This window comes from Nesoenas mayeri (genome assembly GCF_963082525.1).
Source record: "Nesoenas mayeri genome assembly, chromosome: 4".
Classification (NCBI taxonomy): domain Eukaryota; kingdom Metazoa; phylum Chordata; class Aves; order Columbiformes; family Columbidae; genus Nesoenas; species Nesoenas mayeri.
The window spans coordinates 28,564,216-28,581,750 of NC_137540.1; the positions used below are offsets into that span (position 1 = coordinate 28,564,216).

General features: G+C 41.0%; 1 protein-coding gene across 17 annotated transcripts in view; it reads left to right on the forward strand.

The window, feature by feature from the left end:
• The window catches only part of ADGRL3 (adhesion G protein-coupled receptor L3), a gene marked incomplete at its 3' end in the record, with an annotated part of 226,145 nt that overhangs the window by 200,945 nt on the left and 7,665 nt on the right, over positions 1-17,535 (forward strand). For 9 of the 17 annotated variants that reach the window (XM_080343267.1, XM_080343270.1, XM_080343263.1 and 6 more), the window contains 3 exons: positions 3,781-3,949; positions 5,594-5,719; positions 7,438-7,534. In XM_080343267.1, the coding sequence (XP_080199393.1) occupies positions 3,781-3,949; positions 5,594-5,719; positions 7,438-7,534 (392 nt within the window). Of the gene's footprint in view, positions 1-1,740; positions 1,768-3,780; positions 3,950-5,593; positions 5,720-7,437; positions 7,535-17,535 lie in introns of all 17 variants that reach the window. The other 8 variants (XM_080343264.1, XM_080343265.1, XM_080343254.1 and 5 more) reach the window with 1 other exon arrangement.

The window sequence follows — 17,535 nt, forward strand, 5'->3', positions numbered from 1 at the left end:
GAAGTCGATTAGTTATGTAGGGATTTATTAAAGGCCCAATTTTACTCTAAATGTGGCTCAAAAAACTACACTCTGTTAAATATAAAAAAAAAACCACCAACTTTTCCAAATGTAAGAAGATTGAACGTTATTATTTTTAAATGAGAGCTGAATAACTGCTTTTTGATAACAGGCTTTCTCTGTTTAGCAGCATTTTAAGGACCAATCTATGCATGAAGGTAAATTCTTGCCTTTTCCTTCTGAAAAAAAAAAAAAAATGAAGCCTATAGCAATCCAGTTGTTGCAAATCTGCATACACAGAAGTGGTTTGCACCATGAAATATTAAGGTGCAGATTGTCTGTGCCCCTGTGTTTGGTTATCAGTGTCTAAACAAGCATATAAGTACCTAATTTTAGCAACTTTTTAAAAAAAGTGTTGGTCTGGAAGTGCCACAGGAGTATAGAAGGTAATATGAACAATCGTTTTTCATCACTGAAGGAGAAAGTACTTTGAGAAATGGAAAGACACGTAACTTAAATAAGATTTTGAAGGAGTTTTACATGATGTGTAATTAACCTTAGGAAGTCTTTGCCCCAAGGTAAAGTCAGGGCTTTTTTTAAGATTAGAAAATTAATTAGATATTTATACAAATTGGTCAACCATCCACTATCCATCATTGGGTTTGTGAAGAAATGCAAGGGAGGTAAGATTTTGCAGGTTAAGCCACTAAAGATCAACTTTTAAACTTTAGTTTTTAAAGATGAAGCCCCCCTAAGGCATCTCTGCAGTCAGTAGAGAAAGGTATTTCTTCAGGGGTGGATGAAGCCTCACCTGCCTCAACTTAACTGTTCTTGTAGGTAATTCCTTGCTGCCAGGAATTGGAAGAATTTACCCAAATCAGTGACAGAGAAAGCATTTCACATCTAAGCAGCTCAGGCTCGTCTTCCCGTGATTTCTGCTTTGACTATTATTTGCCTGTACCACTAGTGAATATAATCTCAGTTTTCCAGTTAGAAGCTCTGTTTTCCTAGGAGCTAAAGCTGTTCCAAGGCTTTTTTCTTGTCTAAGTATTGCAGATAATGACACAATATTACTGCAACACTGATAGGTTTCACAGACTTTACTGGGAAAAAAAAGAAAAAAAATACGGAGTAATTTTTGTGAGGTACAAATTGTTGCTAACACAAACGTTAAGCTTCTTACAACGCTTGAGCTGGTAAATGAAAAGGAATTATTTGTATTTCATGATGGGTATAAGAGACATAAATCCTACAGGTTTTATGAGACTTGGTGTGTTGGGGAGTTAAATGTTCTTTGAAAAATCTCACTTCTCAAGGCACTTGCTTGTTTTGGGCAGTGGGTCCTGGGTGCATCCATGTCCAAATGGGATTGGAAATAGGGTACAAATTGCTCAGGTCTTTTTGTCGGTTCTCTCCTGACGTGCTCCTGAAGTATTACCCTCAAGCACAAAGGTAATTCAAATGTGTTGACTTCATGTTTTGTCTGTGCAAAGACGAAACAAGAGCCTTCAGCTGCCTTGAAGACAGGCTGTTGCAGATTGCTGGAATGCTTTGCAAGGGTCTGAATAGCAGCAAACAGAGTAAAAAACATCCCTAATTCTCTTTTGGTGGGGGGGGCTTTGGCCAACATCATGCTGGGATGGGTTGGAGATGGGAGGGGGACAAGCAAAAAGCAATTTTCTCACTGTCATTCTATTTCTAATGTTGGCATTCTTGTCTTTATGCCTATGCATTCTTTAGCTATGAGGATAACAGACCCTTCATCAAGTAAGAATGACCTGAATGGCTGATAAATTTCATTTATCAGTGTTGGTCCCGTGAACCAGCCGTCAGATCAATATTGGGAAAAAAAAAAATCATTAAAGCTTCTGTCATTCACATTTGAGGCAGAAGAGCAAACTGTGCAGGAAAATGGTCGGGCATACAGCTAACATGCAGAGTAAACATACTGCAGATGTATCGCCAGTCGATTGTCACCCTATTGGCTTTATATTTGATTAGACATTATTTGAATTCAAAGTGAACATTCCCAGTTTAATGGTGCAGACTTGTTACACCAGTACCAGCCCTCGCTGCAAGTGCTTTGTGGCAACGCAAATACAAAAGCAAAATTTCAGAATGGTGGTAAAATCCTTGTGATTCCCATTCTGGTTAATTGGAGCAAATCTGCATTCAGTGCACTGGAGACTGGCTCCTTAGTTGGTACCTAATTGTCCATAATTTTAAATCTCTGATTTCCAGTTGCACTGAAACACGATGGCTTGAGTTCTTGATTACTATAAAATTGCACTATATTTAAAAAAAAATAAAAGTGAAAACCAACAGCAAGTCTGTACAGAGAGCAAAATAAAACCCACAACTGTGAAGAAAGCCCAAAATGCCTAGAAATCACATGCCTTAGGGCATCCATGCCTCTTCTTCAGCAACCAAAAAGCAAAGTGCAGTAGCACAAAACAGAAGCAAATGAACTTTCCAGTCAATTTTCAGTTTGTTCTTCTGGTGAAGAGTCCTTGGTGTTCATTTTTGCAGCATCATTCCCATGTTCTCTTTCATTGCTTGGTTCCTTTTTTTTTTTTTTAATTTTGGTCCTGCACACCTTTGCAGCCAAAGGCTCTTTAATTGGTTTCAAGAATCAGCTGTGCTTTGGAGTGGAATATTTTTCTGATACCCTCCAAATCACTTTTAAAAGTCTCTGTAAACATGGGAAACTTAATTATGGAGAAGAAGAGGAGGAGAAGGGCAAAAAGTGTTTTCCACTTAATGTGTTGTTCTTTTTTTTAAGGGGGAAAAAAAAAAAGGTGGGTGTTTGTTTGTTTGTTTGTTTTATTGTTATGCAATTAAGATGATAATGTGCTTTCACTGATGGTGGAATCTTAGGGAGAAAAATATACCAAGCAGCTAAAGCTATAAACTTTATCTAGCGGCTACTTTTCCAAAGGATTTTGAGAGTGCATTTCCAATTTGCATCACACTAAATATTTATTAGCAAGATTGACTGGAAATGCTTCAGAGGAGCTGTTTTGGTCTGCTACATATGTAACAGTGATTTTTAAAGAACTGCCTAACTAAAAGGTTGCCTTAGGGAGCTCTTCTGGTTGTGTGGTTAAATAATATGTATTTTATAAACTTCAGTGGAAGATGTAATGCTGTGTTTTCTTTTTAATGCCTAAAAAAAAAAAAAATAAAAATAAAAAGGTGGTTTGTGAGCACCTATAAGTATATATGTGTTTCCCCTCATCACACGAGCATCCTTCTGCACAGCCAATCTGGCAAACTTGCCCATCTGCTTGTATTAGTAGTTGTTAGTCTGACTTACAGGTGTATAGGAGATGAGCTAAAATACAGCAATAGATGTGTCTTTGCTTTAGGCATAAAGCAGCTAATCCAGCTGGCCCCAGTGAAACCAGCACGCACTAAAAAAGTGACATTTAGAGTCGTCGTTTTGGTTGTTTTCTTTTCCTGCCATTTGTAGAAATCGCATGTACTTGTCATTTACATACACGCTGCTTTTACATAAAAAAAAAAAAAGAAACTTTGTGATTGCAAATACACTTTGGTGATGATAAATTCCCATGCTCATAACATTTCCATTTCCATGTATTTCCTCAAGCTTGAAGATTTGCAAACTGCATCCAACCTGAAGACAAAAATCCCATTTTGATACTCTCTTTTTGCCAAAACCACAGGCAAAGCTTTCCCTTCTTGTAGACGTGTGCCACCTTTTGTAGATGAAAAACCAATCCTTTTATTTCTTTTATTTCTTTTTGTTTCCCCTAACAGGTCCTGGGTTATAGGTGCAATAGCCCTACTCTGCCTATTAGGACTGACCTGGGCATTCGGACTCATGTATATTAATGAAAGCACAGTCATCATGGCCTATCTCTTCACCATATTTAATTCTCTGCAGGGAATGTTTATATTCATTTTCCATTGTGTCCTCCAGAAAAAGGTAAGACATTCTGTTCCTAGCAGCAAAATTGGTGACAAAAAGCCTCTGACAATCAGTAATAAATATTGTTAAGAACAATTTTATTCTTCACTGAAATTCAAAGCTCTCCAAGTCTGCGTGTGTCAGTTGATAATTTTTGATGCACATCTTGGTTTTAAAGGGCAGCCTTTTTATCCAGTATAAATATTGGGAAGAATTTATACATGGATACATCTGGGTCCCAGTTTCTTGGTGTTTCCCACATTTTCCTATACAGGGAAGGGAAGGGAGATCTGGCCTATGAAAACAAGCAAAATTTATTGTTGCAAGTGAGCTGTGCATGCAATGCCTCTGGTCGCTCCTGATTTATGGAGATTTATGGAGCTGGTACCTTGCTGTGGGGTGGAATTATTTGAGAGGAGGGAAAAAAAAAAATCCTTTCTTTTCCTATCTCTCATGGACTAGAAAATCAGCAAAAAGTTGCAGAGAGGCAAGCAGTGGGTGGCTAATTAAAGCAATTCAATTATTTTCTCTCAGCAAAGGATTGATTAGGCACTTGAGCATATTGGGCACTTGTGGTATTGCGTTCATCTCAAGCACTGAAGGAAGAGCCTAATAAAAAAGCTGTAATTTCCTATTTAAACGCTTGTTTCACAGAGTTTTGAAATGCTTCTAGACAGTCTGGCAAAATTTCACAGCTAACTGCATGTTTCCAAGGAATCTCAGCTGGTGGTTTGGACATGCCTGGGGTTTTGTGGGGATTTTTTTTGTCAATGGACAGCATGACCTGCTTTTGGCTTTTCAGGACAGTCTGCTCGTTTTCAGTCTTGTCCCATCTGGTTTCTGGGTTATCGTTGCCCATTAAAAAATTGCAACTGAAGTGAAGGAGGTGGCATGGCTTTACTGCAGGTGAGGAGTCAGCCTGGTTGGACTGTGATGCCCATTTAAAACACAACCAGCTTGTGCTGTGGAAAATCAGGATCGTGCCACCCCTGGGAATATAATATCTAGGGCTAGTGGCATTCCGGTTCCCCGAAATTCAAATTTGATTGCAATAAATAATTGGGAAAAAAAAAAAAATCAATAGGTCTTATATGTTTCTTTCAGAATTTTTTTAATTAGTGCCATGCCAGGAGAGGTTCTTTTAGTACCTTGATGTGCCATGATGCTAGTTTATATCAAATCGATGAGGGTATTAATTTTCAGTCATAAATACTGTATCTATAGTTTCTCCCATGCTCCTTTGATGTGCCTCAGAGGAAGCTACAGCCCACCAGTGTCAACAACAGGGAGCTTTGCTGCATAAAAAAGCAAGTCCCTTATGGTAAATGGTGAGGTTGTGTTGAGATCAAGGTGGAACATGCTTCTTCTCCACATGCTGCAACAGCAGAATCAGAATCATTTTGGTTGCAAGAGAGTCCCTCTAGATCATAGAGTCCAGCCATTAGCCTGGCACTAAGCCATTTCCCCGAGAACCTCATCTATGTGCCTTTTAAACCCCTCCAGGGATGGTGACTCCACCACTGCCTCGGGCAGCCTGTTCCAGTGCCCGACAGCCATTTCTGAGTTGTCCACCTAGGAAAAATTGCGGGCTGTTTTGAGTGTGGGAAGGGAGTGGAGGAGGAGGAACTGCCCACTAACCACCCTTGCTCTTTCTTTGGCCAGGTACGTAAAGAGTACGGAAAATGCCTGCGCACGCATTGCTGTAGTGGGAAAAGTACAGAGAGCTCTATTGGCTCAGGAAAAACCTCGGGGTCACGGACTCCTGGAAGATATTCCACAGGCTCACAGGTAACCCACACTTCTTGTCCATGGCCAAGGCTTTGCACTGCCACAACAATGTCAGGAGTGAAACCCCTCTCAGAGCCTGAAGAGCTGCCTTAGAGCTCTCCCTGGTGTGCCCTCAGAGATTTCCATCCCTCCCAGACCCAAATCAACATGACAGCTTCCCTCAGGATGCGATGGCAATTGCCACCCCTCCAAGAATCTTCTAAATAAATGCAGTGAAAATAAAAAGTCCAAATCTGCCTTCTAGAGGCAGAGTGTGCTCACGACCTGAGCTATCCTGCCTGCTTTCCATGGGCATCAGGAGCTGGGAGCATTTTCTCAGCTGTGCTACATCCCTGTACATCCTTTAATCACAAGTTGAAGGTGGTTGTCACCGCTATTGCAATGAACAGGAATGATGCTATGACAACCAAATATTTTTCTTGCTAAAAAAAGACTGCAAGAATCTTCCAATAGACTTCCCAGTGAAAGGGCTTGATTTCTGGCCTTCAGTGGTTTGATCAATCCCTCGCCTCATTCGATTTGCCTCATTTTATAGATCTCTTAGGAGAATCCATTAGGGTCATATTATCTTACTCAATTACTGGATTTGTTTTGCTGTGGTCACCTAAAAATTCAGGTTGGTGCAGTTTGTGCACATAGCAGTTTCAAAGCAGACTTGTGCATACAGATTTATGGACAGCCAGTTCATATAAAATGGAGAAGCTTACTTCATCAATAGAAACCAAACATGAATTTATTCAGTATTACTAATGGAAGTAATTACACATGACAGTTCCACTATTAAATTATGAAAGACATGCAGTGAGTAACAGCTTATAACCTCCCAGGAAAATGTAATTTGCGATGTATGTCTTGGAGCCAATTATTATTTATTTCCAACAGATTCCAAGATGTCACCCAAAAGCTCTGCTTTGGCATTTATGCAGGTCTGGACGTTACCCAGGGCGAATAACAGCAATAGATTAGGGAGCCATCAAATCCCACAGTAATCAATAATGTCCAAAACTCACTATATCCAGTAATGTAGGTAGCTGATTTGAAAGCCTTTGGTTTTATTAATACAGAACTCAGGTTTGAGGTACCAAGGCAAATTATTTTGCGTGCATACGTTTGTCCTTGGAAGGATGGAAATGTCAGGAGAAACCTCACACAGGTTTTGGAGAGTGGATGAAGTTCCATCTGATCCCTGACTTTTGAATAGGTAAGGTGGAACACTCAGAAGATCCTTTTTTTTTTCTGACTTAGGAAACAGAATAATTACTTTATAGTGGACTGTGTCAGAGAAATACAATATATTAAATGTCCAGGTGAAAAAACAATTGCCGTAAAAGTGCATGGGCCTCATGTCACATTGTGCTTCCATTTATCATTCATTTGGGGGCATTTATTTTTTCATTGTTTGGTGCTATATTGGTAAAGCCATAGCTTGCACATGTCTGGGTTTTTCTCGTATATGATTTCTATTGCTGTTTTTAATTAAGATATCAGCAATTGTATTATGCCTTTCTTATTTGAGATAGGTGTTTGTGTTCTGAGATTCGGCGGGCAGGGTCTGGTACGCACAAGGTAGTGAAACAGCAAGCACTTGCTTACAGCTGGCTTGGAAACAAGTCTTGTCCTGCACCAGACATGCTAGTCGGCATCTTTAGTGAGGCAGAAAGAAAAATATCTTCAGCGGCTGAAAATTCATTACCTGCTGTGGTTCCATCCCTCTTCAGAGCCGGATTCGTAGGATGTGGAATGACACAGTTCGAAAGCAGTCCGAGTCTTCCTTTATTACCGGAGATATAAACAGTTCAGCTTCACTCAACAGAGGTAATTATAAACTTATTTTTTCATATCTCTAACTCTTGCAATGGTATTAAGAAGTTGGAAATGGGTTGCCCCTTTTCAGCCCAAATGGCACTGGACCCTATTTTCCCACAAGAGTAACTGGGAGGAGGTTTTGCACTGATTGTTACTTTTTTTTTTTTTTTTAAATTTTTATACACACATATTCAAGAATTGTCATTTCTGGAAGGGAGTTAGGAAAAGCAAAAAAAGTTAGCAAAAATGAACAGCAGAACATAGACATTAAGAAAAACTGTGTGCTTGGAACAAAACCGGCTGTGTTGATGCTCATATACCTAGTTTGAAGAACTGACTGATGTGAACTTTAGAGACGTCTGCGGAGGAAAGGCTATCAGAAACATCTGTGCCAAACAAAACGTGGTGCCTGGCATGGGAGGAAAGCTGAACAGCTTTTTTTAAAAAAGTCTTTTTTTCAGGGAGTTACGGGAAAATGACGGTAATGGAATACCAGAAAAAGAGCCTCGGAGATTGGTTTCTTTCTCTTTCAAGATAATTATTTTATGGCTTGGCCCTGAGCAACTGGATGCCAAAATCCGGTTTGTGTATGTGCATAGTTGATGCTGGAATTAAGACAGGGTAGAACTGGGATTACTGGGCCCAGCGGTTTCTCTTGATGGTGAAAATCTGAAGAACTTCCAGTCCCGACAGCTGGACTGCAAAACTCAACCAAGAATGGAGTTAGAACTTTGGTTCTTATTCAGTCTTTATTCACCTACAATTCCTACTCATTTTAGAGCAACTTTTGCCTGAGGATAGGCTTGAAGGATTTGTGCTGCCCTGTTAATAATATCAGCTACTGAGTGCTGGCAAGCGAGGGGCATACGATTCGGTTCTCTGAACGTTATCTGTAATATGTCACCCAAATCAGCACAGAAGGGAAGGCAGTGCGGTTAACATGGAGATATTCTTTTCTCTCTTGCTGCGCTCTGATGGTTTTTGTGCCAGAATATTTTCCCCTTTGCACTGCAGATTTGTTGATCGCCATTACCGCAAATACCTAATCTATCCACATGCGCTGCCCTTGCACCTCTCTCTGTCTTCACATTGAAGACTGGAGAGCTGCACCCAGGCTGCTCCAGGGCTAATTTAGAGGGAGGTCAGTTGTTGCACAAAGGTTATGGCAAGAACCACTGTTTCCCTCAGCCGTCCGTCACTCCATCTCAGCTGCAAACCAAAATGTGGTATGCCTGAAACATTCTCTCCTTTAGTTAGTAAGTTGATTTACTCCCCTGTTGCAGCTGGTGCAGAAGACAGACATCTCTCCTTTATCGGTTTAGGCTTTTTTTTTTTTTTTGGTGTGTGCAAATGAAAAGAGTATGACTGTAAATTGGGAAAGCTGTGAAGAGGTTTCAAGTGGGCAGTCTTCATCCCAGCGTGATGAGAGCCTGTCACTAGATATGCCTGTTACTTAAAGGTCAGTTGGGAAATGAACTACCAGGGGAGGCATCTTCAAAGTGGATCTCATCCAGCTTTTTTGCCTTGTGTAACATCAGAGGAGGTGAATCACCCGAAGGGCCTGGATCTCTCCTCTGACTACAGAAACAGCCTGATAACTGTTTTGGAAAGGAAGGTGGGACACTTAAGTGACTTGAATAAGTTGTGCTTCTTCCCTCTTTTTCACACAAGGAGGCATGTTTGGGTCTTTTATTATTTTATTTTCCAGTAGACAGAAGGATCTGCAACATAGAGGAGGAAATATTTCTTTGGGAGTTAGCATCTTCAAAGCAGCAGGTGGTCAGTTCTGCTAGGAAAATACCCCTGACATCAACAGAAATCCCAACTGCATGGGGCCCCAAATATTTCACACATTATCCCGTTTATTCCAGATGAAAAGAAAGAGTTAGGCTTTGCCTAGAGCCTGAGTTGTCTTTTTCAGTTTCTCCAGAGAGAGTTGCAGCCTGAACAGACTGGCAAGCCAATGTGGTTTTCACACTTCTTGTCAGCCTCTTAGTATTTTAATACATAAATCAAACTTTAGAAGGGCCGTTTCGTTAATATTTTATTTATAAGTATGCAACAGAAGCTCAGAGGAGTCAAGTGCAACCCTTGAGTTGGATGGTTAGTAGCCTTCCTGCCCAACATTGATACAACAGGCTTGTGTACCCGTTTCTCTCCAGCCTTCCCAGCCTAGATATCTTTTATATTAAAGTATTTGTATTATTCCACATTAAACATTCATTGCATGTTGGTATTTTTCCCAGAGTATTCAGGCAGCAGCCCCCTTTCTAAACCAGAGAGAAAATGATCCTTTTCCCCAGAATCTCCCCATCCTTCTCTACCATCCCGTCTTCTTCCTCCATGAAGCTCCTGCGCATCACTCTGTAATATGGTGTCTGTGTTAGTGCATCCCTCTTTTAGACATGTAACTGTATTCAGAATTAGCAGACATAGCATTGATCGTGGCTTTTTTCAGCTCCAGATTATCTTTTATTTAGCCCCCCTCTCCACAAAGTTATTTGCCGTAACATTTTTTTAATCTCGGTTATCATACCAGGAATTTCAAGCATAACCCCAAACTTGCCTGGCATAGTATGTTGAGTAATGAAAACAAATACTCACTCTTGAGTCCTAACATATACACAACCATTTCAGATACCTCCAGAAGGAGAATGGATGAAGTGCTGAAAAACTGGTCCAAAAAGGACGCATGCAGGATGGTCTGTTTGGTATGGGAATTACTGTCTCTCTTTGGATCTGAGACAACTGGGAGAGAAAAAAAAACCTTGGTGAACTCTATGATGCTTTGTTACCCTTCAGGTTTTCAGGTTAGGGAGTTGATATAGATATATTTCCTTTTTCCAGAGTAAAAATGGAAGGGCTCTATTAAAGAGAGTTCCTTATTTTGGTTAGGCTCAAGAGCGGCAGAGACAAAGACGAGTTTGTTGCTGGTATGAGCCAGTGCTTGTTATAGGAAAATGCACTGACGTGTCCAGGGCTGGGCAGGGGTATCATCACAGCCACTATGACCTGTTGATGCTGTCAGGACCCTGCAGTCTGGTGCAGGATTGGAGCCCAGGACCTCTGACAGCTTTATAGTGACTCTTAAATCTGAATTCATCCCCATGACCCCAAGGGTCTGTTCAGTAGGGAGCATGTGCTCACCCCATCATATAGTCATCGAGAAGCCCTGAGATTTTCTTGGTTTAGAAAGGAATTACAGGATGGATGGATTTGGAAGGGACGTCTGGAAATCATCTAGTCCAATCCCCAGGTATTACTCCTGGCTAGAAAAACTTTGTTCCCTCCCTGTTTCTTCCCATGCTGAAATGGGAAATGGAAGTTAGAGTATTTTTTATCCCTGTCCTTTGCTTTTTCTCCCCAGATGCTTAAGTGTCATTCAATATCTCAGCTTCTGAGTAGCACTCCAGAATAAATACTTGATTTCCTTTTGCTTTATTATTTTTCTCCTGTGTTTTTCTATCCACCACAAAGACTTAATCTGAAACATGCACAGGAAAAAGGGAACTTATTGCTACTGTTTTCAGAGATAATCAGTTTAATGTCAAATTCATGTGGATTTCTTCATAATGAACTGAACAAATTGAGCTCAAATTCAAACAGTGGGAATCTGAGTCAAAGAGGAAAATTAAAATGAAGAACATTAATATCCTGATTTCTAACCCAACTGAGACCTGATTGTTTCCTAAATGAAATCTCCCATCAAATTCCTCCCACCCACCCAAAAATACAATTAAGCTGTGATTTCCAGGCTGAAATCATCTCCACACTGTTAACTCAGCGGGGATGACTGTTTGTGTTGCGGGGAGGGTGGGTGAAGTTTTAAATTATCTTCAGGTGGCCATATTAGCTTGCATTTTTAAGAAGCAGTTATGTAGAAAACAAAATAGAAGGGGAATTCTGCCTTTGATAGGAAACCATCACTCCAGAAGATGAGAGCTGTGGGAAAAGAGAGACAGGCAGAAGATGGTGGGGCAGGGAGAAAAAGAAGAAAGAAAGAAAAAAAAGAGTAAAATTGAAAAAGGAAAATCAAGATTACCCTGGGCTTATTACAACCCATTTGCAATGCTGACCCTTTGTTGTCTGTGCCCAGAGACAGCAGAAAGCAGGGGGAAATTTGGACTGTGGAAATGCTCCTATTGTGTGTCAATCTTTCTCAAGATGCTCGTTCACTCCTTGATGGATTGATGTGACCAGTGTGACCACTGGATTCCTGCTGAATTTACGTTGCCTGTAAAGCAAATACCATGCAGGCAAGCTCTGGGAGAGGTGGGAACACCTCGGCTCATCTCGGTAGGATATTCAGAGGGCACCATCAACTGATCCCTCACCATCTGCCTAAATGCTTCAAACCCACTCTGAGTAGTACCTGTGGTTCTTCTTGTGGCTCAGAGATACTAGAGCATAAACACTTTTCTCTGATTTCTTCCTGTTTGTTTTCTGTTTGCAGTTGGCAGGAAACAGTGCCCCCGTTTCTCCTGCGAAGTTTCCATCTCACATCTTTCAGAGCAATGGTTTTACAGTCTGGGTTTTTTTTTCTTTTCCAGTTGTGGCTGTATGAATGTACATGTCAGCAGGCAGAGTTAGTGGTGGACCTGTGTAATTTCTAAACGCATTTTCAAGTTTGCCAGATTGCTTCTTTTTTTTTCTTTTTATTCCTATTGTGGCACTGGGATAGGCAGGTTCAGTGCCACAGAATCCCAGGGTATCCAAGGTGCCTGCAGTTGTTTTCCTGGTTCACAAATGCACCTACAGGTAGAAGAAACTCATCAGAGTATTCTTGAATATAAAAGAATTTATTTTGTTTTGTTGGTGTGGTGGGGGGGTGGGGTGAGCAAAAATGATTTGGCTAAAGAAAAGCATCTATCTCCCACAGACACTTTACTCTATGAGTACCATCACTGCATGATATGTAGAGCAAGAGGTGAGTCTGGCTCAATCAGAGGTCTCCTAGGAGATGCTTTAGATGTTTTGTGCTCTGTTTCCAGTCATAATCAGGGTTTCTTGGAGATAAATGCAGGGAACTTCTCAAGGTTGATTCTGGTGTGGCCCTGGTAGGGGCAGCGGTCCCTCTGACCATTCAGGGACCATCATCTGCGGATGTGTATATCTCATTTCTTCATTGTCCTTGCTTTAAATATAAGGCACAACACTTTTCCCCAGAGTTTCCCACTTTTCCATTTTTTTGCAAAGTGCTGAGAGGTGTGTGTGCTTAATTAAAATTTCAGTTTCTATTCCTTTTTGGTCCCAGCAATTTCAGTTTCTATTCCTTTTTGGTCCCGGCTGTTCCTTTACCTCTCCATCTCGCCACCACTGGCGTTTTTGCCATGAAGCTCTCTGGTTTCATCCCCTGTGCCCCTCTGCTGCTTCTCTTCCCTCTTGTAACCCTTACAGACCACACATGTTGTCCCCTGAGAGCCCCCAACCCCATGGATACCCTAGGTGGGTCCCCTTGTGATGTATTTGGATTATTTGGATGGAGAAGTCCACATGCAGTTGCAGCGAGTCAGCTAGGAGGGATTGCTGTTTGCAAGATAGAAATCTCCATGGCCTTCTTAAGCGCCTGGTGGTTTGGCTAAATGTCAGCATCTGACCTCAAAATGAACAATCCTGATAATTACATATGAAGTAGGGAGAAATTCCAGATATTTTTTGTTTGTAAAGGAAACTCATCGTCCTTTTGGACTAGCGAATTGCCTCTGCTCTCCCTTTTTTCACTCCCCTCTTTTTTCTTTTTTCAATCAGCCATACATTTTATGCCAGGAAAATTATGATTTTCTTTATTGAGGATTAAAACTTTGGGAATTGAACTCCTATTTCCGCCTAAGTGCAAAATCAACGCCACTGTCGATTGCCTTCTCATTTATTTTGCCTCTGTGCTGCCTGAGACTGAGCGAGCTGAGATTTGTTGCGGTGATTTCAGTGACTGACGTGGCATTCTTCCTTTGGGAGATATTATGAGCTGGCTTTGATTTTTGGATTGGCAGCCATATAATTGGAAGTTCAGTCATTAGGTGGATCAGATTTAACGAAGAAAAGTAAGGGCAAGGCAATTTCTGAAATCAGAGCAGGCTTTGGGGAGTATTAGATCCAGCTGAGTATTGCTGCAGAGCAATCTTAATATGGTGACTGGGAAGATGGAAGAAAAAAGTGTGGCTGCTTGTACAGATTTCGATAAGTGTGGTCCCATTTTCACCTGTCTTTGGTAACAGCTCAGGGCTAGGAAGAAATAAGCTTAAACAGGAGCAACAGGGGATAATGCACATTTGTATAGTCAAGGTACAGAGAGGTATAAACCCTTGGAAGGGGTCAAAGGGGTAAAAAATGTCCTGTCCTGGGACAGCATTTCTGTTCCAGGTAGTTGAGAAGGCATCGATGAGCAGGGAGTTATTTATAAATAGTATATATTTATAAACACACGAGCTGTGTGTATTGAATGTGACCTCCAGATTATAATCCAGTTTGTCATCTGAAAAATATTGCGGAAGAAAATGAGTGTAAAAAAGGGACAAAGAAATACTATCCCCACCCCTTTCTCAGCATAAGAACACCGAATGTTTCATTTGGCAGAAGATGGCCCAGAGCTTAACAACCTCATTTGCTGAAACTCCATTTCGCTGCAGTCAGTATTAATAGCATCTCAATGAATAGATTAGATGCTGCAAGTGACAACAAACCTATTTGAGAGAAATTTAATAGGGAGGTTTATTGAAGTTTATTAGCTGAATCCTGTTGGCTATTATAAGAACACAGCTCAATAAATCTAAACAGCAGAGCGTTTGTTGGAGGGAACCAGGAAAAATATTGAAAATACCTGTTGTCCTCCAGCAAATATGTATTATTTCACTTTTCATAATTGCATCAGCTGTTGGAATAAATTGCAAGGGAGCACGTGGAAGACCAGGATTCTTTAAATACTCAAAAACGTTGCCTGTAACGCAGAAAAGGACGCTACTGAATGCCAGTAGGGAAAGTCACAATGAAGACGAGAGCTTTGACTTGTGCAAACCTACTTGGAATCTATTTGCTTTCCCCAGGAGTAAAGCGGAATAAGTAAGTTAATGCTAAGTGATGTACAGACATAGTGGTACATGCTTTTGTTTCTGTCTTCTGAAAACAAACCCCAAAAAAAGCCCAAGAAAAACTACATTTTGGAACCGCTGGGTCAGAGGAAATGAAACATTTTGTTATGACTCAAGATGTGCTTTTTCTAAGCTATTTATTTCTGTTTCTACTCTTATGAAATAGTGACATCATAAGGAAAAGTCCCAGCCAGCTTTCAGAGAAACCACTTTTTTTGAACAAAAGTTGAAAACTGATTTTTGTATGGACATTTTTGAAGCATTTTGTTGATTCACTAGTTCATCTGATGAAATTTGTCAACTGATCTGTTCTCCTTAGCAAAACTGTTGTTGAGTAGACGATATAGATGATTCACGTCAGCTTAAATGCCTTTGTGGGGCTTTGTCAGCCAGCTGCCCGCAAAAACTTAATTGAATCTTTGTTCCTGAATGATACAATCTGGAGTCTGGCCACACGTGCTTGTTATCAGCATTTTCAACCTTTGCTTTCAGCAAGTGCGTAAATCATACTTGCGTTTAACATGGTGCAGTTTTCCTCTACAATCATAACACCAAGCTCTTCCAAAACATTATTTCTACATTCAGTGTTATTCTGCATCAAGGACATCAATTTCTGTCTTAGGGAAGAAAAATGTACCGTTTAGTTGTGTGGTCATTAAAATGATACCTGCTTTCACAGGCACACAATGGAGATAAACACAGTGATCTGAATCCTCTGTGTGTTGTTGCAGTGACGGTAAAAACTGTGTGATTTTCCTCTTCCTTGTCCTGGTTGGCTTCCCTTAGCAGGTTTTCTCAGTTTGCAAGCCAAATGCACAACCCTCCAAATCTTTCCCTACTCTCTGAGCACAGGCTGTGCCTCCTCTTAGACTGTTAAACACTTTCATATCCTTTAACAAAGGCTGGATCTTCAGTCCTTGGATCACAATGGTCCCCGATGCTATGAGAGGGACACAAACATCTGCAAGTTACCCAGCAGTTTCCAGCATCAAGAAAACTCAAAACAAGCACTGGCATTGCCCAAAACCTTAATTTGAATGTCATTTTGGATATCAGAGCTGGCCTGACAGCTTTGTTTTGTACTGGACTTTGGTCAAATATCAGGGGAAACAAGGAGACTTGGGGCTGTAGTTGTACCTGTGTAATCGTAGGGGATATTTTTTCAAAGATGACTATCCTGCTGTTAAATATATTTGCTGGTTTTGATCATCTTATCTCATTGAACAAGGAGATGCTCAGCTGAACATGTGGGTTTGAAGCCCCGTCTTTTTTCCCAACCCCACATTCATGATCCCACATGGACACAGCAAGATAAGGTTTTGGAAGCAGGTTGCATTTGCTTTCGGTAGGGCATCTTCAACTAGCAGAACTGAAGGCATTTCAGCACAGCTGAGTTGAAGGCTATCACCCAAAATAAAGCAAATAACGAGTAGTGGCTGTGTGCTGGGCTCAGGTGCTTCAGAAGATGTCAGAGGAAGGATTTGCATAGGGAGCATTATCACCGAAATGTAGGGAAGCGAGAATGATACAGGACAGTGTGACTTGTTGGGAGAAATCGCTGTCATGCCACAGATGATGAAAGCACACGGGGCTGCAGAATAAACCTCTTTGCTTTCCATCATGATATTTTCTGAGTGCGTGCCACTTCCATCCCATGCTTGCTTTGTTAAGTTTCTGCTGGCTGTTTATTACCAAGGCCATTTTCATGCAAAACAGGTTCATAGTTTGGTAGTCCACCTGCTCCTTCTGCTCGTCCCTCATCTGCAGACCTAATCCACTCTTCATAACAACCCGATTGGTTGCTATAGCAATGATAAAATGTTATGAAAAAGGCAGGATGATACTTAAATGTATGGCTGGTGCTACCTTTTTATCTCTCCCTCCTGGGAAGGAGAAACCCAATAATGGGAATTTGTTTGGTGTATTATTATTTTATCTGGAGCCTGAATGCCATCCTTTTCTCTCAGCATCCTTTGAGGAGCACTAAAGCAGCCCGGGAGAAACAAGACCCTAAATTAGCAAATACAAGGTGTATATCATTTTGGTTTTAAGATGACAAAGGTTATATTTACTGTGACCTGCAGAGAGGGTGAAGTTTGTCACGGCCAGCCTGCCATGTTGGGTACCTGCTGCAGAGCACTTGAGCACGGCTGGGTTTGTGAAAGTGTTGAAAAGTATCTGAAAGTGATAGCTTTTTTTTTTTTTTCAGATTTGCATCAGGAGAATTACTCAGCAATGCCATCAAAAGTGGCATTTTGATCAGCAAATTGAAAAAATCCTAACACTCACAGAAATCAAGGGAGAGGAGAGCAGAGGATGCTGTATTTTTGCATACAGGAATGGGTGGCGGTTTTTTTATACCAAGCATCCTCTTCTATATACCCCCGAGACCAAAAATGACTTACTCTGTATTTTCAGCTTTTGCGAAGTTTCTAGCCAGAGTCATGCATTTAGAAGTTGGTTTGTGGACCCAGGAAGAGCCAGGTTTGTGTGAATTCAGCTCGCTTCAGAGCCCATCGCCCTGCTGAATGCAGGCAAATGAAGCGTTATATGCTGGCACAGATCTGTCCCTTCTCACACAGCGAGAGCATCCCTCCATGCAGAAAAGCTTGACCTGCCCGGCTGTGGCAGGATCAGCTTGTTCCTGCATGCCAGGCATTGCTAGACAAGATGAGAGTGGGGATATCTTGAGTAAGATGCTCTTTCTAGCAGTTACCATTTTAAAGTGCCTCAAGCAAAAGCATTCAGAACTGTGCAGCAGGTATATTCTTCTCCTCCATATCAAATCTCATAGGCACTGACTTGGAGATTGGGTTAAATCTGAAATGGGAGGATTATATCGTATTAACTCTGCCTATTCCTGTTACCTGTATAAAAGTGAGTCCCTTTTTGAATCCTTTATGACCCAGCATGACTAAAAGATAT